The 24518-nt window shown below is 24.1% G+C and overlaps 2 protein-coding genes across 6 annotated transcripts in view; both read left to right on the top strand.

Moving 5' to 3' along the window:
- Window positions 1-4777: 4777 nt before the first annotated feature.
- Window positions 4778-12152, top strand: LOC129615045 (cytokine-like nuclear factor N-PAC). The gene is made up of 10 exons (XM_055530098.1): window positions 4778-4973; window positions 5362-5398; window positions 5452-5537; window positions 5830-6496; window positions 6551-6661; window positions 6714-6857; window positions 9365-9488; window positions 9550-9729; window positions 9794-9975; window positions 11633-12152. The coding sequence occupies exons 1-10, from the start codon at window positions 4933-4935 to the stop codon at window positions 11663-11665; spliced, it is 1605 nt and encodes a 534-aa protein (XP_055386073.1). The 5' UTR covers window positions 4778-4932; the 3' UTR covers window positions 11666-12152.
- A 1800-nt stretch (window positions 12153-13952) lies between these two features.
- Window positions 13953-24518, top strand: part of LOC129616293 (putative uncharacterized protein DDB_G0282133) — a 45624-nt gene continuing 35058 nt past the window's right edge. Inside the window, exons 1-2 of one of the 5 annotated variants that reach the window (XM_055531876.1) lie at window positions 13953-14849; window positions 24255-24298. The gene's annotated coding sequence lies outside the window, so the exon portion shown is untranslated. Of the gene's footprint in view, window positions 14850-24254; window positions 24328-24518 lie in introns of those variants that run through there. The other 4 variants (XM_055531906.1, XM_055531889.1, XM_055531897.1 and 1 more) reach the window with 4 other exon arrangements.

The raw sequence follows: 24518 nt of genomic DNA on the forward strand, positions 1-24518 counted from the left end.
TTTTGATTAAAGGTCGAATTTAAATGATGCAGAATATTATGTAAAAATGAAAACGAAATATCTATGGTGAACTGTTATATTATAAAAAAACCTACTGCTGCTCTCATAGTTTTCAATAAAAGGTTTTATTTTTTATATAATATGCAGTATTCTTAACTTATGCTCAATGATATAAATTTTTTTTTTTGCAATAAATTTCTTATTGCTAATATTTATAAATATTGACATAACATAGTATAATATTAATTCATCTTTAAAACTTTTGATTTTTACTTATTGTGCCCATATTTTTGCGCAGACCTTTTTTTGCCAAAATTTTGTTTAAATTTAAAAATTACACTAACTGAAAACAAATTTAAAAAAAATAATTCAAATTTATAAGTACGACATTTAAAAATGACGTTTTTTAATTTTAGTTCATATTTTCATTTTATGTAAAATGAATTAATCTTAAAAATAGGTAATGTCTTAATTAAGATAACATAATATCTTATAAAAATTTAGATAACGTATCATCTTGTCAAATTAAGATTACATGTAATACAAATGCCTTAATAATAGTACACTACAAAACAGAATAATATTAAGCAGAATTCTGCATGCAGTATGGTAAAACAACGTTGTTTAAAAAGAATATATTGAATTCCAAAACATCATCTAAATTATCAAACGGTGATTCAACCACAAATTAAACAATCATAAATTTAAAATATGCATTGCTAAAATTTTAAATTTAATTCAAAATAGTCATTTTATTTGATTTAACCCTGCATAGGTTTTATTATTTTATTTTGTGAAAGTATTTAACGTCATCTTTTAAACAAATTAAAAAATGTTTCAAATTATATTTTTTCAAAACTGTTAATCAGAAAATTCTTAATTTTCATCTCCTTATTTATAACAATTATTTAATATTTGTATCCTTCTTTGTTTGCGTGGTGAAAATGGATTTCTTTGTAATTTTATACAAACCAAACTTAGGTATTATGTACTAAATAATGCATATATTAAATTTTTATCAATATTATTGTACGATTACAAGCGATAGACTATAATTATGTCTACTTCAATTAAGAAGGGTAGAATATTGACAATTTTATCAAATAAAATTACATAAAGCAGTAAAAATTTATTAGCAAATCAACAATAGTTTTGAAATGTGTTTGAAAATGTTCGAACTGCTTTTTACAGTTAAAACTTTTTCTTAAAAATTTCCATAATGCACAAAAAACTTTTAGATACAATAGATACAATAGATAGATAGTTTGTTACAAATATATATGCAAAATAAAACACAAAAAAAAAAACAAGATAATATTTGTTGGCAAAATTTTGCTCATAGTAGACATTAACAATCGCAGCTTATATTTTACTTTATATTTTAAGATTTGTATTTTTGGGTTTAATAAAATTTAATCTATAAAAAAGTGTTTTCCTTTTTATTTTTTACTTTAAATAAATAAAAGCTCCTATATATTTGTGGTACAGCGCCATGGCATTTTATTTTTATCATAAAAATTATGTGTTATATCGAGTTTTTTCTCTTTGATACTTTTATTTTATGTGTATCGATTATTAAAAGAATAGGCGAGTCGAATGGACTAGGCAAATCGAATGATATTTTAAATTATAGTCGGCGAATGCTTTCATTCGCCAGATCCAAAATGTTGCTACCGCAAGACATCAGAAAACCTACCGTAAATAATAACACCACACATGTACATTGTTTTTCTTTTTTTTCGCTTAAATAAATATTAAATAATCAACATTTTTTACAATAATTTGTAGAATTTTATGAACTTACTTTACATATAGTTAGATTTTTCCATTATAGTATCACTATAAATGCTATAATATCTAATAAAAAAACACTTACGAGTATGTATTAATTTGATTTTTGGTTTCATTCGCCAAGCTTGTCACACAGAATTTTCAATCGAAAGATTTTATAGTTTATTCGCCTAAAATTTAGGCGAATCCGCCAATCATAATTCCAAAACTTTTTACTCTCCAAAAATTTTATTCGCTTAACCGATCATAATAAGGGCCTAATTATTTTTGGCCTTATATCATTTATATCAAAAATTTGCTACAAAAGAAAGCATTTTTGCACCACTCTTATTTTATGTCTTTTTATAAATTTTTTCAATATTTTTTAAAATTTTACACTCATTTTTTTTATCTCGCTTCGCTTTTATAGTATGGACACATCATTTTTGCCACCGTGTACTAGAATGAATTACAAAAATATGTAGCTTTATGCACCTTTAAAATGCCTAATATTTTTCCGAGCGTATATCAATTTAAGAAGTAGTTCGACTTTCCGTTTACATAACACTAATGCAAGCACTCACCAATAATTGTGTATAAAAAAGTTCCCTTAACTAGAAGAGTTAAGTATACCTTCTTAATTTCATTTCATTTTATAAAAATTATTGGCAAAGAGAATTAGTACATAATATATGTCTGTCTGAATTGATGTAGCTCAGGTATTTGATCGTGTGTGGCACGAAGGGTTAATCTATAAGTTACATAACCTTTTACCAGTTGAATTTGTCAAATTAATGCAATCGTATCTCAACTTCAGGTTACTCAGAGTAAGAATAGGGGAGAACTATTCCGAATTAAAAGAAATACATGCACGGGTTCCATAAGGCAGCATACTGAGCCCACTATTGTTTGTTATGTATGCCAATAATTTAATTCCAGAATGGACTATAAAGTGGAAAATAAAACTAAATGAAGCGAAATCATCAAACATTAATTTTATAGGCACACACAAACCAACACGTTTCTATTTCCTTAAACAGAGTACCTGTACCACACGAATCGTCAGCATAATATTTGGACATGACACTGGACGCGATACTAATGGGGAAAAAACATATTAAAAAAATAAGAAAAGAATTAAATCACAAATATAGAAAATTGTACTGGTTGATCGGTCGTAATTCAAAATTGTTAACGAAGAATAAACTACTCGTATATAATCAGGTACTAAAAACATTCTGGCTATACGAAATTTAACTTTGAGGTTGTGCCTCAATCTACACATAAACACAATACAACGTTTCCAGAACAAAGTCTTACGTAATATAGTGAATGCACATAGGTTGAATAGAGATTTACACCGGGATCTCAATATTCCCAGGGTCATCAACAATTAAAAGGTTTGCGATAAAATACGCTGCTAAATTGGATAGTGAATTGATAATGAATTGATAATGAATAGAGGGATACAAATACGGAGGCATCGAAGTTGATCAACATATCCGGTATCAGTCGACGGCTGAAAAGAAAAAAGCTATCAGATCTTCTTTAGCAAAATTAGCTGCCAGAAGTTGATTCAGTTCACCAATAAGTGTTTGCTGTTATAAATTTAACTACTAAGCAAGTTAAGTACTAAGTTCGTTTATTTTTTATCTATTTCCTATTAATAATCTCTAATACTCTTAGTAGTGGAAGTGGCAAGCAAACAAAAAATAACGTCATGGATCGAGTCGAATTACTTATAAAATAGATATACTTTAGGAAACGAACTAATAGATATCGACTTTAAAAAAAATTTCCTATTAAAGATCTATTTATATGTATGTATGTATGTATGTATATATATTTATACGGACGGACAAATTGAAACTAACAAGCAATTCTTTTTTTAATTTTTTTTGAAGAGTGCTAAACTAAATGAAATGAAAATAAATAAATGACGAAATAATCAACATCATTTTTGAAATTATTTAAATATGTTTTAAAATTTTCAAAATATTAAAATTTCATTTTTTTATTTTAAATATTATAATTTCAATTTTTTTTATGTTTTTATTTTATTTCCAAAAAAAGAAAAATACCTTTTTAGTTTTTAGTTTCTGAAAAATTTGATTTCGATGTACATACGTAGCGATATCAAACCGAAAAATGTTCAATTCAATTGATTTCTTTCTGATTGCTGATTAAAGTGTGAAAATTTTATTTATTTATAGGAAACCCAGGAAATACATTATTATTTTAAACCAAATATGCACTAATACAAATTTATTTTTAAATTAATAAATTAATGCAAATTTTAATAATTAATTTTTAAAATAACTCAATTGAAATAAGGGAGCGTTTAAAAATCAAACGAAATTGGGCAACTAATCGAATTAGTTTTTACAAATCAAATTTAAGTTGATAAAATTTTTTGTCACTTCAGCTGATTTTTTGTTGTTGTAATTAAAGAAAAAGTCAGTTGATCACATTAAGTTTTAGCTCTCACCATTTTCAAGTAGGATAGAACAAGATTCTATTTTTCTTTTACGATTTGGTTTGATTGGATTGGGTGGTTACAAATCAAATATATTTCAAATTTTGATCCTTTCAAACTAAATCTTAAATTCGATTTGTAAGCATTGCTTTATTGAACTTTGTTTTGACAACTTCAAAATATATGTTTTAATTAATACAATTTGTCAAAATATTCAATAATTCATGATTAAAAAAAACACGTTTACTAGACAAAATTTATTATGTTTCTAAAAAAAAAAATTAAATTTTAATACGTTAATAGATTTAAGATCTACCTTGAGCTAAAATTTAGGTTTCACTTCGTTATGTATACTGTTTTCTTAAAGCAGCTATTCTTTCTATTTCTTAACATAAATAAAAATGCTTTTTCTTCACAAAAGATGGATACAGTACGATTTCTATTACGTTTATTTATTGTTTAATATCAGTACTGCCAACTTTAAAAATATTCATCAATGCCATCTTGGCTGGCGTCAGTAGTCGTCAATTTTCGTGAATGGTAAAAGCGCTCTAATTAAAGTCTGAAAAATACGAGGAGATAAATTTATATTTAATTAAATTTTTAGATTTCTTGCATTAATTAGTTTATTAAAAGCAAACATTTTTTCTGCTTTCATTATTTGGTAAATTTTCTGTTAAATAGGAATGTCGGAGTTAATACATTTTGAAATAAATGATTTGGTGTGGTAAGTTTTTGTCGATGCATATAGAAAAATGGCTTCATTTTTTATAATCAATGTCATTCCTTATCATAATATTTTTATTGGTGTTTTATTAAATTGTTTTATTTTAAGCAAAAGTGTATGCTAATAAGTATGTAGTTTCAAAACAATGAAATATCTAATTGGGTTTCTTCAAAAATGAAATAAGATTTCTAACCTATGAGAATACAATATATATATATATGTATACTTTTTCACTAGAATCCCTTTTAATAATGGCCGGCAAGAAAATTTCCCGCGTATTTCTAATAGTGTACTTATACAAAAAAATTAAGATTTTGTTTATATTTTGATTTTGATCGTGTCAAAATGAAAAAATGGTTTTTAATCATACTATTTTCATTTTTTATAGGGCAAAAATGAAAGGATTTTCACCGTGGCCAGGGATGGTAATTTTTGATTACTTTAAAATAAAAAAAAATACAGTACAATAATTTTCTAGGTTGTCTCACCACCAGCAAAAGTTGGTAAACCTCCGAAACGACAAGTACCATCTAAGTGTATTTATTTTTTTGGATCAAAAAATTAGTAAGTTATTTTCAGCAATATATTATTTACTATTGCAGAAAGTTAATAAAATCAATCCTAAAACTAAAGTAATGTAAATAAAAAGGTTGAAACGCTCTTTTGCGTAGGACCTTATTTTTGATGATTTCAATAAAACGTCGCTATCCCTTGTTCAACTTTAACTATTTTGAATTTTATTTCCATCAGCTTAATAATTTCTCTTAATTGTTGTGTTCAATTAATACAATGTTAACTTTCTGACAAGTTTCTAAACTTTTGCAAGCGTATTATTTTTTGATATTTTTATTTTTAGTGCGTGGATAGAGATTGATAATTTGAAGCCATATGATATGTATAAGGAAGAATTATCAAAGACTTGTAAAACATCTTTATTCAAGTTAGCTCTTAAAGATATAGAGGATTATATAAATGATCCTACAATTTTAACTTTAGAACCACCAGCAATATCTTCAGAAAATGATATTGACGCCAACTTCGACAAATTGCGAGACAGCGACACATCTGATTTTAATGAAAAAACCCCAAAAAAAACTCCAAAATCGACAAAGCCGAAATCGTTGTCAGCAAAATCATCAAAAAGTACAAAAACCAATAATTCAGTCTCAAGATCAGCTGGGGCTAAATCAACTTCGGCAAAACGAAAGCGGGATTCTGATGATAATATTGGAAGTGGGGTCAGTGCTAAAAAACGTTTAAATGCATCAAATTTCGATTTTAGTACACCAAATACAGCCAGACGAGGTGGAAGTGCGACTACATTAATTAATAGACCAGTTGTACCCAGACCAGAGGCACCACCTGTCAATATGATTTGTACAAATGATTTTCTTTCAAGAGAGATAACTCCATCTCAATTAACATTTGGTTTTCTCGGAGTAGGCATTATGGGATCAATTTTCATTAAAAATTTTATCACAACCGGCCACAAAGTTGTTATTTGGAACAGAACACCATCCAAGGTTACTTATTATTTTCATTACATGAATAACGTTTAATATGTTCTATCTTTTTAGTGTGAAATATTTAAACTACATGGGGCAATCGTTAAAGAAGCACCTTTTGAAGTTATTGATGCTGCTGATATAACTTTTTGTTGCGTGTCAGATCCAAAAGCAGCTAAAGATGTAATGTACAATTTAAAATATTAATTAATTTCTTAAGAATATGTTTTTAAAGCTGGTGTTTGGCAATTGTGGAGTTCTGCAGTCATCAACTCTTACTGGCAAAGGATATGTTGAAATGTCTACCATTGATCCAGAAACATCGAAAGATATTTGTGACGCGATAGCAGGAGCTGGTGGTCGTTATTTAGAAGCACAGGTATGAAATTTTTACATCAATTTTTTGATTTTCTTTTTTATCTATTATTTATTAATCGCTACATACAAAAATATTTTAGTTTCTTATAATTTTAAATTATTTAGGTCGCTTTTATCATATTTGTAATTATTTAAGAACTTTTTATTTGGCGCCCTCTAATCGAATATTCTGTTATATAATTTTTAATAATTGTTGTATAATTTATAACAATTGTAAAAGTTATAAAAATTGTAATATAAAAGTTATAATAATTGTAGTAAAAATTATTATTGCGGTATAATTTATAATAATTATGGAACAATTTCTAATAATTTTTCTATAACCTGTAATAATTTTAGTTCTATTTATACTAATTGCTAAATAGTTTATAAAAACCTTAGTTTTTATTTTCCATTGATCTAAAATTTCTTAAAATATTGAATAAAACTATAATTTTGTTTTGATTTTTGTATGTGAGGAACAATTAGTGGGCTTTATGTTGAATTTCAAAGTACAAGAATTCGTTGTGTCATTATTTTTACTTTTTTTGCTTATCATTTCGAATTCGTTACGAATTATTGTTTAATATTTTTCGCCTTTTATTTTCAGAAATTCATACTGTTTCTTTTACAATTTAATATACAAAATTTTTATTATGAAATTATTCAAATTTTCTAGCTATACATTATAAAATTGTTTCCTTTAAATTTTTGTAGTTGCATGAAAAGAAAACTACCTTTAATTTCGAATAAAATACTTTTTATTTTGCGAATATATTTTATTGTAAATAAAAGGAAGTTTTCCTTTCATACACCTAAAAAAAAAATTTATATTTTGGAAAAATTATCAACATTTTCATTGAAGAATTTTTTGAATTGTTTCCTTTAAATTATCAGGAAGAAATTAGTATAATTTTATAATACTCATTGATAATTTTTTAAATCACTTGATTTTTTCTTTTTTGAAATATTTTGAATCCAAAATCTAAGGCAGCTTTAAAATAAAATTTTGTGTATTTTGCATTTATTATAGTTGTTAGGCAATTTGCAATGATTTCAAACTGTTTATAAATTAAAAATGGTTCTTTTATAAATTTAAAACTTTTTCTGATCCTCTGCTCTTTACTTTTTTTTTGTCCTCTAACTAAGAAAAAACAAAGTCTTGTTTTTAAAATTTTTTAAAATTATAAAATGATAATCACTTTAAAATAATAATAAGCAACAGGGATAAAAATACTATTTTATGCAAAAAATATCTTATTGTAAATTTGCAGCTCTTTCCTTATCGTACTTTTTCAAAAAAATAAAATTTAATTTTGGGACTTTGGACAGATATTTTCGTTAAGGAATTTTAACAAGAATCTGTAAACTTCTGATGTATTCAAAATAACGAGCAATTTTTTAACTATATTTATAATTAAAAGTTTATATCTACTACTAATAATCTATAGGGAATATTTATGTAAATAGGAAGCAAACTTAAAAAAACAACTGTAATTATCACAGAAAATTTTATAACATTATTATTATCAGTATGAAAAAAGGTTTTAAATTCGGTTATTTTAAATGGCTGTAATTGTAATGTGATAAAGATATTTTTGGTAAAATTTAAAGTGTCTCATTTTCTTCGGTAAATTCTTCGGTAAATTTTAAGTGTCTTCCACAGTGTCTAATTTTCCTAAAATAATTCTAATTTACATATATAAAATAATTATTGCTATACGTTATGTAGGTAGTAAAATTCTCTTTCACATGGATCTGAATTATGTAAACATACATATTTTAAAATTCAGTTTCACATTTTTTGAATTACAATAACTTTATTTGTGAAAAGACACATTTATTCACACAACAATTATTTAACTAACTGTTTTTAAGTTATAAAGAGCTAAAGATATGTGTTTTTTCTACATAAAGCTTAAAATTAAAATAAATATACCACTTTTCTTTAAATATCTTATTGTAAATTTGCAGGTCTTTCCTTATATTAAAATAAATATACTTTTCTTTAAATCGTTTGATTTTTATCTTGTTTTGTTCAAGATAATTAAATTACAATTAAAACAAAATTTTTTGTAAATACTAAATTTCGGTAACGTGCTTTAATTAAAATTGAAGAACCTTCCTTAATTCAAGTAGTTTTTTATTTAAAAAAACAAGAGTATTTTTTGAAACACTTAAAAATTGTAGCTATAATTGACCAACATAATTATAAATAATTTAAAAGATTTTTGTAATTGCAAATTAACACTGGAAAATACATACATATATGAATATTTCATCATGGCGTTTAACATAATAAGAAAAAAAAGATATATTGTTACTTGTAAAAACTATTTTATTCCAATCTCACCAGCTTTCCATTTTTTATTCTACAAAAGTAGACAAAAAAGAAAATGGCACAACACATATGAATCAATTATGTTTTATTATTTATGTTGAATACACTTAAATTAATTATGTTTTATTGTAATGTTGATGTTTTATCATGTTATGTTAGTTCCTTATTTACTTTTAATTTATTTTCAGATTCAAGGAACACGACCTGAAGCTGAAGAAGGAAACGTTGTTATATTAGCAGGAGGTGATAGAAGCGTTTTCGATGAATGCGAATCGTGCTTTAAATCAATTGCTAAAAATACATTTTTCCTTGGTAAAAGAAAAAAACTTAAAAAAGAAATAATTTATATTATTTTTTTTTTATGTATATTTAGGTGAAACTGGTAACGCGTGTACAGTAAATTTAATTTTACAAACAATTGTTGGCGTTAGTTTAGTTGGACTATCTGAAGCTTTTGCATTAGCGGAACGTTTTCAAATATCGTTGACAGATATTTTAGACATATTAGACCTTACATCAATCAAATCTGGTTTATTAATTTCAAAAGGAAAAGGTTTTTGATTCATAAAGGATATTTTGTATACCTAGCTCACTAATAGAATTGTTTTTTTTTTTAGAAATGGCTAAGCATAGTTTCGCAACTAATCACCCCCTAGCATTAATGCAAAAAGATTTGCGTTTGGTTTTGGATATGGCTGAAACAGTCGATCAGGCAATGCCAACTACTAGCATATCGAATGAAGTATTTAAGCATGCAAAACGATTAGGCTATGGTGAACATGATTCAAGTGCCGTTTTCGTAAGATCACGTTTTTAAAACAAAACTATACAAAAAAATAAAAACAAAGAAAAATTCTTTCCTTTAAAAACAAATTATTTTGATTTAATTCAATTTGGTTTTCCTTTTTTTATGAATAATAACAATTGTTAAAATAAAAAAGTAGTAAAATCAATTTTTAAAAACTTTTAAAAATAATATTTAATAGAAAATATAAGTTCGTACTGCGTATGTAGGTGTACTCTTTGCGCAAAACATACATACATGAATGTATGAATATATCCAACGTAAATTTATATTTAAAATTACGTTGGTGATTTTAATAATTTTATTTTGAAGATGTATTTGTATATATTCGTAAAACCGTATAACTTGTAAATACACATACTTATATATGTATTTGTTATATGTAGTTAACGCTATAGATTTAAAATTTTAATGTTATCAAGGAGAATTTCGGCAATATAATTTTAAGCTATTAACGATTTATAAATTTAAAAATGCATGCTTTATAACTTGTTAGTGGGTGATGTTAATGAATGCTTCATTTACTCACCTTGAAAACGGCGAAAACATTTCAACGTTAATTAAATTATAATGTCAAAATAATTCCACTGATACGGAATAAAAAACGATAAAAATTCTTCATCGAGTCTGAGTTTTAACGTTTATATACAAATATAATATTTTTAAGACTTAAGTAAAAAAATTGTGTTTTGATCTAAAATGGTTGGCTATAAAACGAGATGATGTAAACGTTTTAGTAAATAATATGCAAATTAGCTTATAAGTTTAATATTTTAGAAATTTTTTGTCTGACAGTTTTGTTTTATGTATTTCAAATATATATTTGCAATCATTTTTTATATAATTGATAAATTTCTAATGCATATATATACATACATATATTGTAATTAAAAATTATGACAACTATTCATTTTGTTCTTCTTTTAATATTAAATTTTAAATAAAAAAATATTTTAAAATGAAACTTGCATGGTTTCATTATTTTTAAATGCACTGAAAATTAAAAAGTATTTTTATTACTTGTAACAAAAAATTAAAAAAAATTATATGTAAATCTCTTAGAATATTAAAATTTTTTCAAAATTGATTTTATTTTTTTTCGCTAGTTATTTAACTCTTGAGCCCAGAATTTGGAAAAAGTTTTATAGGCAGTAAACAATTTATATTTTTTACATACATTTAATTTCTGGTGTAGTATTTTTTAAGATCCCTTTTATGCGATGGAGTAAAACACAACATTTTTACAATGAATGGTTTAGAATAAAAAAAATAACGTGTTATATTTTCAAATTTTTTGTAATTGTTTTATTGAACGTTATCTCTTTGAAACAACTTATTGCCAGTCGTAGAACATTTGATTTGAATGTATTATAATATCTGGCATTTAATCACATACACAGTTAATTGCATAATTTTTAACTCGTTACAGAAAACTCTTTAATAGTTGTTAAAAGAAAAAACAGTTTTGAGTCTAAAATGACAAATATTTAAAAATAGAGTCACAAGTTTATTTTTAACCTGAGTGTATAATGTCAATCATTTTAGATTAATAACTTAAATGATCTTTAAATTTTTCTTTAAGTCATTTCTAATTAGTTTGAATACTTTTAAATAATAAATCATAATTTTTCAATCTTTTCTATCTCTCTAGATGGATGGCATAGTAAATGATGAAAAATGTTGAATATAATTTCTTGTTTTGATAAAAAAAGATTTATTAGAATATAATACATATGTATGTCAAATGTAATTAAAATATAATATATTTTCTTAAAAGATTGTAAATCTAAAAAATTAACATTCATACAATATTAATATTTGATTTTTAGTGTAAGATAAAAATTATTAAAAAAAATTTAAAGTGTCTGTCATTATGAAAGACAGCTTCAAAAAAAGTTAGTTGAGTTTGTAAATACTTTTAAAACAAATATATAACTTTTATAAATAAAATTAAAACAAAGAAATGAAAAATTTACAAAAATTTTGCTGACAAAAAGAATTTTCATATAAACTAAAAAATATTGCTTTTTTATACTCTTCATTTAATTTTTTGATTTCATAAAGATATGTTCCGTTTGAAAAAATATTTAGTAAATAAGGAAAATATTGTAATTTGTAGTATAAAAAAATATGTTGTATGAAACAAAAATTTTACTTGCAATATGTTAATTTCAAACAGCAATTTTAAAAAATTTTGGAAAATACGATTTAAATTATTAGCTGCATCCATTAATTTTTTAAAATTTGGAACTAAAATATATTAAACGTTTTAGTTTTACCTATTCTTAATAATTTCGGTGACTTTCATAGTTAATAAAATTTGTTACATATTTTATTTAATTTTGATGTATTTTTTTTTAAATTTTAATTTTCAATGCTTATAAAAATATCGCGTTTATTTTAAATATATGATAATGCAATATGAACATTTTAAGTTATAAGTATGTATGTATTTCTACTTAATATTTATCTGTTACTTTCTATGACTTTCTCAGTGTAATAAGTTTATATCTCAATTAAAATTTATGCTATGTCATCTAAAAGAAATTAAATAATAAAGTAAAAAAGTAACATTTAATCCATTCATACAAAACCAAATTAAGCAGAAAAAAAATTACTAAAAGCAAATTAAATAAAATATGTAACTGATCATTCAATTTTAAAATTTAACATAGAAAATATAACATGCATACATATGTACATACATGTCATATGCATATAATTATATATAGATATGATGACATATATATATATATATATGTATAAAAGAAAAAAAATTTTTCAAAATTTTTATTATAACTAGGTATTTTTAAGTCAATGTTGATCTTGTATTTTATTTTTTCTAAAATTAAGTTAATCAGTAATAATATGTACTGCACAGTTCTTTTTTATTTAGAAATTAATCTAAAAAAATACCTTGAATATGAATAAAATTTAATAAAAGTAGATAAAGTGAATAAAATAATTTTTAATAAGATAATGATTAATAAAGAGAAATATTAATAAGAAAAATAACAAAATTATAAAATAACATGAAACATTTTTCTTAGCAAAATGGAATTGAAAAAAAGGGTTTTTTACTTTTTAATTTTCCCACTTATGTGAATAAACTTCAATTGTAAATCTTAATTTTAGACTTCAATAATATTTTTTCTAGAAAATTTTTAAATGCCGTAGCACACACCACATAAAATAAGCCTAGTATTTTCGGATTATATATGTAGATTGTAGTATGTACTTACATATTTTACATTTATATAAAAAGGGTGGATTATAGCCTGTGTTAAAACCTTTTCGCTTCTTTTTTTTCAATGCGCCGTGTATTCTCCACAAGTATGTCATAAATAATCTTAATGTCAAAAATATATTCTCAAAACAATATGATTTCCTCAAAATGTTGTTAAATGTCTGCATATAATGCTCACGAAATATAATTTTTATGGTTCCTTAAATTAGTTTCATAATCTACCGCAAGATACCTCTACTATATTTCGTTTAGTGAGTCAAAACTGTCAGAACTCATAAACGACATTTATTTCAAAAATGCCAAAACATTGACATTTAATCAATTATATTTGCTTCTTTCTATTTTATTGTTTAAAACTATGTTGTAAAACTTAGTATATCTGTCTTTTTCTATTAGGCGAATTTGTCAAAGTCAGATTCAGATCAGAAACATAAATAGAAACAATAAAAAGAGTAAAGAGGCAGACAAAACCGAAAAGGAGTAACAAAAATAGAAACAAGAAATTAAAATTTTTTTGTTGTCTTTGTTTTTTAAATTTGGAATATTGATGTTATTATCTTTTTCTAACTTATACAAATTAATATTGAACAATTGAAATCATCACATAAATATGAATATAATTGGGACTACATATCTATTTATCTCACCTTATTTTTTCGTCGTAGAGCAAATTTACATAGTAAAACAGACAGCGACAGAAAACAAAAAAAATAAAAAAAAATAAAAATATAATATGGCGAACTTTCCGTATTGGTATAAAATATATTGCTCCTTAACATTTCTTTAAATAACTTCATTTTAGAAATGTAAAAAATTTTATAAACTTTCTAATCAAATTTTAGTAATATAAAAAAATACAAATATATTTAAATTAAGTGAAATAAATGTGAAATAAGGGTATAAAATTTAAAAGAAAAGAAAAATTGAAATTGAAAAAAATATTTAAAATTAAAAAAGAAATTCATATAATATATGTGTACATATATAAATATATTAGTTGTACATAAGTATTTATAGAAGAAAAAAAATTTCTGTCATATGTATAATTGAAAAATAAGTTTAAATTAAAAACTTCCAAAAATTTATTTCCATTTAAAAGAATTATGAAAAAGAATAAATAATTTTAAACGTATATACATATATAAATACATATATATATATATATATATATATATATATCTATATATGCACAAATTGAAAAAAAGCAAACGTGTGTGCGATTTAATGCAAAGTTGTGTTGGTGAGTGGCTATCAAAAAAGCTGAAAATAAAGTCTCAACTTTAAGCAAATGGTGTAAAATTTAATAAACAGCGATAGAAAATAAAAATTTTATTAAAAATAAATAATAATCAACGTGTTAATTTAAAATCGAAAAATTAAATATACTGAAATATAATTTCTTTTCTCGTTCTTATGCAGAAACCTAAAATAATCTTGAAAACAATAATATTACAAAAAATAAATCTTGATTTGCTTTTAAATATTTTCTGAAAAATATTTCAACCATTCATAACTAAAAAAAATCAAAAATCAGCTATTTATTTTCTTTTTATACGGACACATATGAACATATACATATATATTCAAATGTAGGTACATAACAAATAAATCTAATAAAAAGGTACGTACATTGTTTTTGAAAGGTAAAAATAATTTAAAAATTTTGCGAAAAAAAAATAAATTTAATTTACATTATTATCTTTTTTATATGTTGTCGTCGAATTCGCCCAAAAAATACCTACTAACTTCAGCAACAGAGACTCCTTAAAAACAAAAATAGAAAAAAGATTAACATATGCACCTATGTATATTATTGTATAAAAAATTTAGTTTAAATGTAAAAATGTAACAAGATAAACATGTTCATACGTAGATACATATTGTTACATGTTTATCCAAATAATTAATAATATGAAAAAATTGATAAAAATTCTATGCAAACTATTTTTAAAATGTAGAAAGTTCTTTAAGAAAGAGTTTTTACATAATATTTACGGTTTTTTATGATATGACAACGCATTTTTTTTTAATTTTCTGTTTTTAAAATGCTTTTTTCTACCAATATATTATCTGGCCAAAATTTTTTTTAAGATTAAAATGCAAGGCTATTTCATTCGTATGAAAATGCGAAAAATTTATAGAGAAAATTACACCTAATCTTATGTATGTATATATGTATACTACATTATATATAAAAACATATGCAAATGCATGCATGAAAAAGAACTTCATTCATATGAAAATTTAGTTAAATTTCAAATAAACATTTACATTTTCTTTTAAAAAATATTTGAAACTCATTTGGAAACAGAAATACTTCAGTAATTTTTTTCATTTAAAAGAATTTAAAAATAGGTAGGTAATTATCCTTAACAATCATTTTAACGTTCAAATTTGTTTTTCTCTTAGTTCAGAGAAAGAAAAAGGAATAAGAATTGCAAGCATCTAATAATATCTGTACTGCGTTTTACCTCCCTAGGTATTTTCCCACCCAATTATTTGAATTTTTTTAAACAATTTTCAATGATATACTATTTTTTTCCTAAACGGGGACTTTAAAACTTTAATTTTTATATTATATGCATATGTATAATACGTTCATATATAGCTAATTTAAACATCAAAATATTATTATGAATAGCTTTGTCTTTAACATATTTTTAGCTATAAAATTATTTTATTTCTTACTTATATGCACAATTAAAAAATAGAGAAAAATGTGCGTATACTCGTATAGATATAAATATAAACGCTAAAGAAACGAGATATCGAGTTTCTTTAATGTTTGATGGCTCATATAAAAGCTTAAATAACACAAAAAATTACGAAAGAATATGAAGTTTATGAAGTTTCCCAAAAACATATACGATATGTGTCGGGATAAAGAAAACTTAAAAAAAACAAAATAGGAAGAGCTTTAAATTTTTCTAAAATTTGAATGTCTGGTATCCCAAAAACAAATAAAAAACAAAATAGAAGAATATATTTTTTCAAACCCTTTATCAGTCTTTTCCAGATTTTTTCGTTTAAAGCTTTTATCAGTTTTAAAACGGCAGTTTGGAACAAAAACAGGTGAGTGAGTGGAAATTTGATCTTGTACCCGTTTAGTATAAAAAGTGTGATGAAAGATGCTTCTGATGATAGAAACGTCTGAACAAAAGTTTTAACCATTTTAATTCTTTAAATGATTGTATACACATGTAGGTAGGTGCTTACATATTGTTGTGATACTCTATTCTGTACTGAGTCACCCTGTATAGATGTATTTATATTTATACAATTGCATTTTTGAAATTGGTAATAGGTATACATGTTTGTTTTAAATATCAAACCTATTTATGTTAATTGTATATATGTATATTATTCCTTTTTGAGTATTCAATTATTGTTACATTATCAATATCAAAATACCTTGTAAGACTTAAATTTTGTGATTCTTAACTGATTTTGTGTACTTAACTGATATGATTCAACAAAGTGTTTCATTTTTTTTAATGTTATAGAATAAAATTTTTTATTTTACTAACGTTTAATAACCAAATAAATGTTTATATTTGTGTAAAATACGTATGCAGTGAACTCATTAATTAAATGCGACGCGACTCATGAAATGAGATAAATAGGAAATAAATGAGTAAAATATGTTTCGCGAACCGTCGAGCTTTGACACGAATTTCAAAGCAAAAGTTCTAGCCATTTTTATTCTTTAAACCATGGTAGCTGTATATACAGGGTTGTTCGCATAAGGTGGCAAATAATTTCAGGGATGGTTCTTTGACCAATTTCTTGCAAAAAATTGTATGTGGGAAGGGGTGTAGATATACTTGTTTTCGAGATACAGCCTGCTGAAAAAAAACGTATCAGAGTTCTACTGCATTTAAATGCTCAACTATATAAATGCTCACTATATTTGAACTTTAAAAACACAAAATCGCCGTTCAAATTTACCATTTTCTAAAATCCATTTTTTCCAAATTTTTGATGTCGTTTTTCATCTAGACTCCCGATTGTAGGAGCCTTAAATTTTAGCAATTGTTAGACACTAATAAATAGTTTATTTTCTTATAAGAAAATTTTTTTCCATCTCCACCCCCTCTCAAGTTATCACCTTTTGAAATTTGTAAAATTTGAAATTTTTGACACCTTACATTTTCGAAACGGCAAGCTTTTTTAAATTTCTATAAACACAAGAAGCTAACGGTAAATTCCATGACATTAAAAAGTATAATTATTTTTCTTAACTCATGCAATTGACCCTTAAACCCTTTTTGCTTTATTTCAATGACTGCACAAATCGTTCATCCCAAATATATGCAATCCTAGAAATAGTTTCGTATATGAATGAAAATATTTTTAATAGCGTGGCAGATATACATAGACTGTATTTAAAAGCAGCATTTCACTTGTTGAAGGGAAAAGTGCTACAATACAAACCATTGGTTTGACCCAACTTTATTTTTATTGTTAAATCTTATAGAGTGGAATTTTATGTTACTAACACTTACATGTAAATCAACTAAGAATTTAAGTGTGAAATACACTTACTGAGAACCCATTGGTTAATTACCCTTATAAGTATTAAGTTTTTCATAAAATTTAAAATTACTGTTTACAATAATTCTTCACATTAATTAAAATAAATTTAGATATGTACATGCTTATTTTTTAAAATGTGCTAGTAAAAAATAAAAACGTAAATTTCGCAGTGCATCATAGATATTCAAAAATGCAGTAATAGTGAAATCGTAAATTTTACAATGATTGTTCAAAAAAATTTTTTAAAAGCTCTTGATGTTGTAAATGTCGTTCAAAATTTTTGCTCTCTGTACTTAGTGAATTCGCAAAACAAAATCGTGTGTCTCAGTAATAAAGTAGTGGTATATTAATGTCAGAAAGGCGTTATTACTTTTATATTTTTTTAACAAAATGTAGCATAAAGACTTATAATTTTTTTTAAATGAAATGGCAATTAAAAGCGTTGCAAAGATAGTAAAACAGTATTTAAAATGAACTGAGATTTTTCATATCGTATTTTTGAAAACAGTTTTATGATGATCATAAAGCTATTACAAATTGATACTAATTTGCTATCAAAATTAGCATACATTTCATTTTGCAAAAGAAATTAATCAAAAATAACGATAAATGAAATTAATTAGAAAAAATTTTAATATTTTTTAAATGCGTCATAGCAATTAAAAGTAGGTGAATTTCTACAAGATATCTTTGCAAGGATTTAATCTACTGTACTAACTTTATATATGTATCTACATACAATTTAATATAGGAAATTTCTAGTTCTCTTAAAGAAAAGATAAAAGTTATTAAAACTAATTAAGCCTATAGGTGAAAAGATTCTTTCATACTAATAGACATGTCGAAGATAATGAAATTATATTAAATTGACATTACAAGTACTAAATATGAAGCATAGTACTTGTACGTAATGTCAAAGTACATATTATATACAAAATTATGGTACTCACTGTATAAATAAAATGAATATTAATCAACTGAATTTTTAAACTTATACATTTGCCTATTTTTTTGATCAACTGAGATAGACTAAGAAACAACTTTTTACTAAAATTTTTGATTTTAAACTGATATGTACATAGTCAATATCTTTTTTGTCAAATATTAAGTTTGTTTTAAAATATTAAATGCCAATTTCTATTTTCGTCAATAGTCTTATACCCGTACGAACGTATGTTCGAAGGGTATACTAAATTTGCTTCACCATTTGCAACGCTAAGAAATAATGGTCTGACTCAAGTATATGTTTTGCCATACAACTGTCAAGCATATTTGGCTATATCTCAGAAACTATAAAAGCTGTGTTGTTGAAATTTCACACAAACGAATATTTGTGTAGGGTGAATATGTTTGATAAAAGTCGTTGAAATTTCTTGACTCCTTGTGGTAGCTGCCGTACAACTTCAATAGTTGGTCAAAAAATCTTGAAAAGTACTGAAATTTTGTACACAAAAAATTAATGTGGCAATATGGTCAACTTTATTTTTTCTCATTTCATTATAAATTTAGTTTCTTTCTTCAGTCTGTATTTAAAATAAAATATTCAATTTAGCACATCTAGTAATAGAATTAAATTTATTAAGTCAGTAAGAACGTGAAAATATGATGTACGTATGTATTTATTTTCACATTAACATACATCGTACTCGTATATATTTGTATAATTAAGAAATTAAAATTGAAAATTTGTGGTATAGTTTTTGATTATGTACATATTCCTTTTTTAAGTATGTTTCGTATTTTCCTTCAATTTACAGTAACGCGCTAATTTTATTTGGTCAGATCTTTGAAAGACATCCAAAGAAAAATAAAAATAATAAGAAAAAAAAGTGAATTTCAAATCTGAATTTTAAATTTGTTTTTTTTTTTTTTAAATTTACTAATGAATATAACATAGTAAATTTGTCGAAGTGTACATGTTAATTATTTTACCTAAAATTTCGTATGAAGCACTTATTTTATAGACTTAAGTTTTTCGCAAAGAACTTTGTCATATTAAGCAGTTTGTGCTGGTAATATTTACATATATCTTTCGTTGCACTTGCTGTCTTTAATTGTAATATTGAATTAAAATACAAATAGAGTAGGATTCTCTTTCTGATAATTTAATCCCGTAGAATTCTGAAATTTTTATACAGTTGCTAATATAACATACTTATTTCAATATTTTTTTACTAATATAGTAAGTCTAAATTTTATTTAATCAAACTGTAAGTATCAGGAAACACAAATCCTTTAGAAATAAAAAAAAATTTTTGATATAAAAGTCCAGATGAACTTAAAAGGATTTTCTTTTTTTTACTAATATGTTACTGGGGATATTTAATTTTTTAACTAAACTGTTAACTGAAATTGAAGTAATATAATAAATTGGCGAACGTGAAAAACACTTCTGACAAATGCAATCTATTTAAAAATTGAAACATTATAAAAGCTATTTTTGATATATTTAATCAGAAAATCTAATTCAAATCGAGGTAAGATTGATATAGGAAAGAAAAATTAATATTCATTTTAACAAACTAGTAACTAATACGGATAAAAAAAATTATTATTCGGCAAATGCAACATTATATGATTATACATTAATATTTCAATAACTTTACCGAAAACGGGAGAATTCTATGCATATAATTACTTGCTTATAAAAAAATAACAACGAAATAAGCGAAATAAAACGCTTCAATGCCAATGTTCCTAATTTGGTTCCAAGTGAGTGGATCTAAAAGGATCATAATTTTTTTTAATTATATTACTAGCTTAATCAGGAAAACATAGAACCAAACATCCCTTTTTTGTTCAATAACAAAAAACTTCCAAAATTTTACATAGTTTAGAATTACGTAGTTTATATTATTTATAATATACGGCTTTAAATTTGTTTAAAAATTTTAAGGTAAATTTAATTACGTATCTGGACGTAATTTTAACCATAGAATCATTTAAGGTGCATGTCCTAAATTTTTTGTCCTAGTTCAATAAGGAAGATTTTTAATTATTTTAAATAAATTAATTAAACAATATTGATAAAAGAAATATGTTCTGGAACCCAATCTTTACCTTAATTGCATTTATTTTGTAAAAATAAATTAAATTTGGGACCAAACTTAACAAGAAAATAGAAAATTTTACATTCGAATTGAAAAATATTAATTTTTTTCCCAAAAGGAACTAAAATAATAACAGCTGCAGCTGATAATATCAATGATAACAATCACTAATAAGTAACTATTGTATAAAAGAAAAAAAATTTTATCTATGCGAAATCGATATCTTGTCATAACTTGAACAACAGAAGCAATAGTGGGACTATAAAATAATAAAAATAATTTAATTTATTTATAAGTATATGATAAGCATATCATATTAAATCAAAAGGAAAATAAGAACAGCAAATGTTTTCTAAAACAAAAAACTGAAATAAAAAACCCAATTTTTATATTATTTTTTTTAAAAACTAAAATAAAAACTAAAATAGAATAAAAAAAACGGAAACCACAATGTTGAATTTTAAAAGTGAGAAAAAAGTGAAAAACAATTTTAGAATCTAATAAAACAAGCAAACCATTAATATACAAAAAGTCAGAACAATTTTTATTTCTTCTTAAATGGTTTTTATAAAAACAAAAAGACAGTATAGAAGATTCAAAAATTCGATAACACTAAATTTACCAACTAAAACAATAAAAAAAATAACAATAAAATAAGAATATACAAATATATATGTACATATTTCCAAACTTTTTTTTTTTTTATTTAATTTCATTACTAGTTTGATTAATTGACTTATAATTATTCCATCATATTGTACATTATTATGTTTGTATGGTGGAATATGAAAAAATCTTCACAAAGTAACTTGTTGATTTTAGTGAGTTACGTAGTAAGTATATTAATACTTAATACTTATTGCATTTTATAAAGTAGTTATATATATGGTTAAAACTTCGGATTAAAATTTTTAACCTGTTTTCGAAAAAGTGTTGTAAAATTCATCGTATTAAAATGATAAGAGGGACATTCTTTTGTTGTTTGCTGTTTTGTGTTTTTATTTTCGACCCTTTACATTTAATTCTTTAAAGTTTTCAACTTCAGACCGACCCAGTTTTTCATATTAATCCGGAAATAGGAAAAGTTATTGTATTACACAAATGCATTAGTTTATTTAGAAAAAGCAATCATACATTAAGAAGTTCTACATTTTTTCCCTGCCAGCACAGACATACGCATTCCACAGCCGGATACAAAAAAGTTCAACACGGCGTAGATAATTTATTTCATTTCTTATAAAACAAAACCAGCGTAATCAAAGTCTTAGTCTTTCCCATTATCAGAATTCCCATTGTCATGGCATATTTATTCGCACCAAGGATAACTTGTTCGTACAAGTATCATAGAGTTGACATGGATAGAGTTGACCAGGATTGCAAAAGTGTTTCATAAAGAAGAAATTGGGTATGATCGCAAAGTAATCATATAAATGTGTATCAATGTAGCGTCGATACGAAAAATTGTTGCTGATGTTACACCGATGTGATATTATTTTAACATTTTCTATATCATATGTTTTTTGGCGTTTATTTTGAAAAGGTTTTTGTGTAAAAGTATTAAAATTATTAACAACTGAAAATCTATTAAAAAAAAAAATTTAATTTCAATTAGGTTTTGGAGATTTAAATATAAAATATTGAGTTAAAATAATAAATTATTTACTTTTCACTTTCCATTTAAAAAACTTTGCATCAATACAAAATCACAAAAAAAATTGATGCACAACTGATTTAATATGATGCGTCACGCTGCGTACATTTTTGACATTTTTGGACACCAAATTTCAAAGTATTACGGTATTGACGGATTTTCGTACATGATTTTTACATGGTGGCACATCGATGCTGCATCGATTACTTTCCGATTATACCCATTGTTTGTAAAACGTAAATTTTATTTTTCTTTTTTCTGAATTTTTGGTCTTAAAAGTAAATTTGAAGGCAAATTATCCTTATATTTTGCTTCTTATGGAGATTCGGCTATTTTCAAATGATAAAAATATATCGGATAGGAGAGAAAAGAAAACAATACGTCGAAGCTTTTAAATCGGATTTTTGTTTTCAGAATGTGATTAAGTTTTAAATGTTTAAACATTTTAACAAACATTTAGTTTCTTCAATGAAGGAATTAGTTTTATCAAACGAGTTGGTGAAATATCGACAACGTAAAATATTAGTAAATCAACATTTTTCCTGATACTCAACCTAATTAAAACAAAAAACTTTACTTTTTTTTTTTCTTTTTGTTTCAGCGTCTTTAATTTTTCTGCTATTCATTTGTTTATTACAATTTTTATTATGGTTATGCTACACCTTTCACCCAAAAGTAAAAATTTAGCAAAAAAAAAAAAAAATAAGAAAAATAAGTTTTATTGTCATTTATTTCTATTTTTTTCACTATCATTTTTAATGAACAACAAAACTTCCAACATCACGTCATATTTTTCTCGTACAAGTGAGATTGCAAGGACATGCGCAAATTATTTTTCTTTGTTAAAAAATGTTATAAAATAATTTTTGGTAACCCTGTTCTACTTGATACTTTTTTTTTTATTTTTTACGGTTTTTGTTTATCATATTTTCAATTTAAAAAAATTAGTAGATATACCCTTAATGTTATAATGCTATAAGAAAACAATAATAAATTTAGCATATATAGTATATGTCAAATTTATCATTGTTTTCTTATTTTCAGAGGACTTTTACAGCATTTTCAAATAGAAAAACACATGATTTTTAGTTCATTACCTTTAACAGAGAGGGCCCTGTCGCACAAACCACTTTTACTTTTACCTTGGATTTTTAACTATTTAAAAAAGCGGAATTTTTGATTGATTAAAAAAAAACAAATGTTTGATACAACATGATTTTGTATTATATTAGTGAAAAAAGTTATTTTCCTAAATTTTAATTTTGTATTTTTTTAAACTTAAAATATTCAACATATGTACTCAAAAAATTATTTTTTTCGCAATTTAAAATAAACATAAGCGGAACTCAAATAAATTTTTTGTTCAAACTTTGAACTTCAAAGTATAAAGTAAAATTTATGTCAATAAGAACATTCCGTTTGTCAATATACTATGTATAATAACCTATCAAACCCATAAAAATTTAAATTTAAGCCTGGTTATAACTTTTCATGCTGTAATGCTGCAATATAAAGGAATTATTGACTGAAATATTTTTTGTGAAAATTAAATTTAAGATCCTCGAAATCAAAAAAATTTGATCATATTTTATTCTTGTGTAACAATAGTTCTTTAAGAAAATATCGTAATTTACACGGAATTAATTTATAACGGAATTAGGTGACGAATCTATTTAAATTTTTTTTAAGAAGTTGCACAATTCACAATTTTCTAAAACTTTTTTAAAAGAATTTCCAATTAAATTGAAAAAAATATTAATAAAACCATTTGTTTTTCTTTCTTTTTCAGAATACTTCCATAGGGTGTTAATCATAAAAAAACCATAAAAAAAAGTAATTCTTAACCTTTTTTTTATTTTCATGTGCGTATAAATAGTATACATAAATTAATTTTTTTACTTATAAATTGCATTGTATAACTAATTTTTGCCACATTTCCATAAGTATACGTATGTACATGCATCTATATATGTATATGTTTTAATCCTAAATAAAAAAAAATTTCAAATCAGAATAAGGGAACATATACTTTAACATGCATGTCCATATGTAT

This window comes from Condylostylus longicornis, unplaced genomic scaffold (assembly GCF_029603195.1).
Source record: "Condylostylus longicornis isolate FDR11 unplaced genomic scaffold, ASM2960319v2 ptg000005l, whole genome shotgun sequence".
Classification (NCBI taxonomy): Eukaryota; Metazoa; Arthropoda; class Insecta; order Diptera; family Dolichopodidae; genus Condylostylus; species Condylostylus longicornis.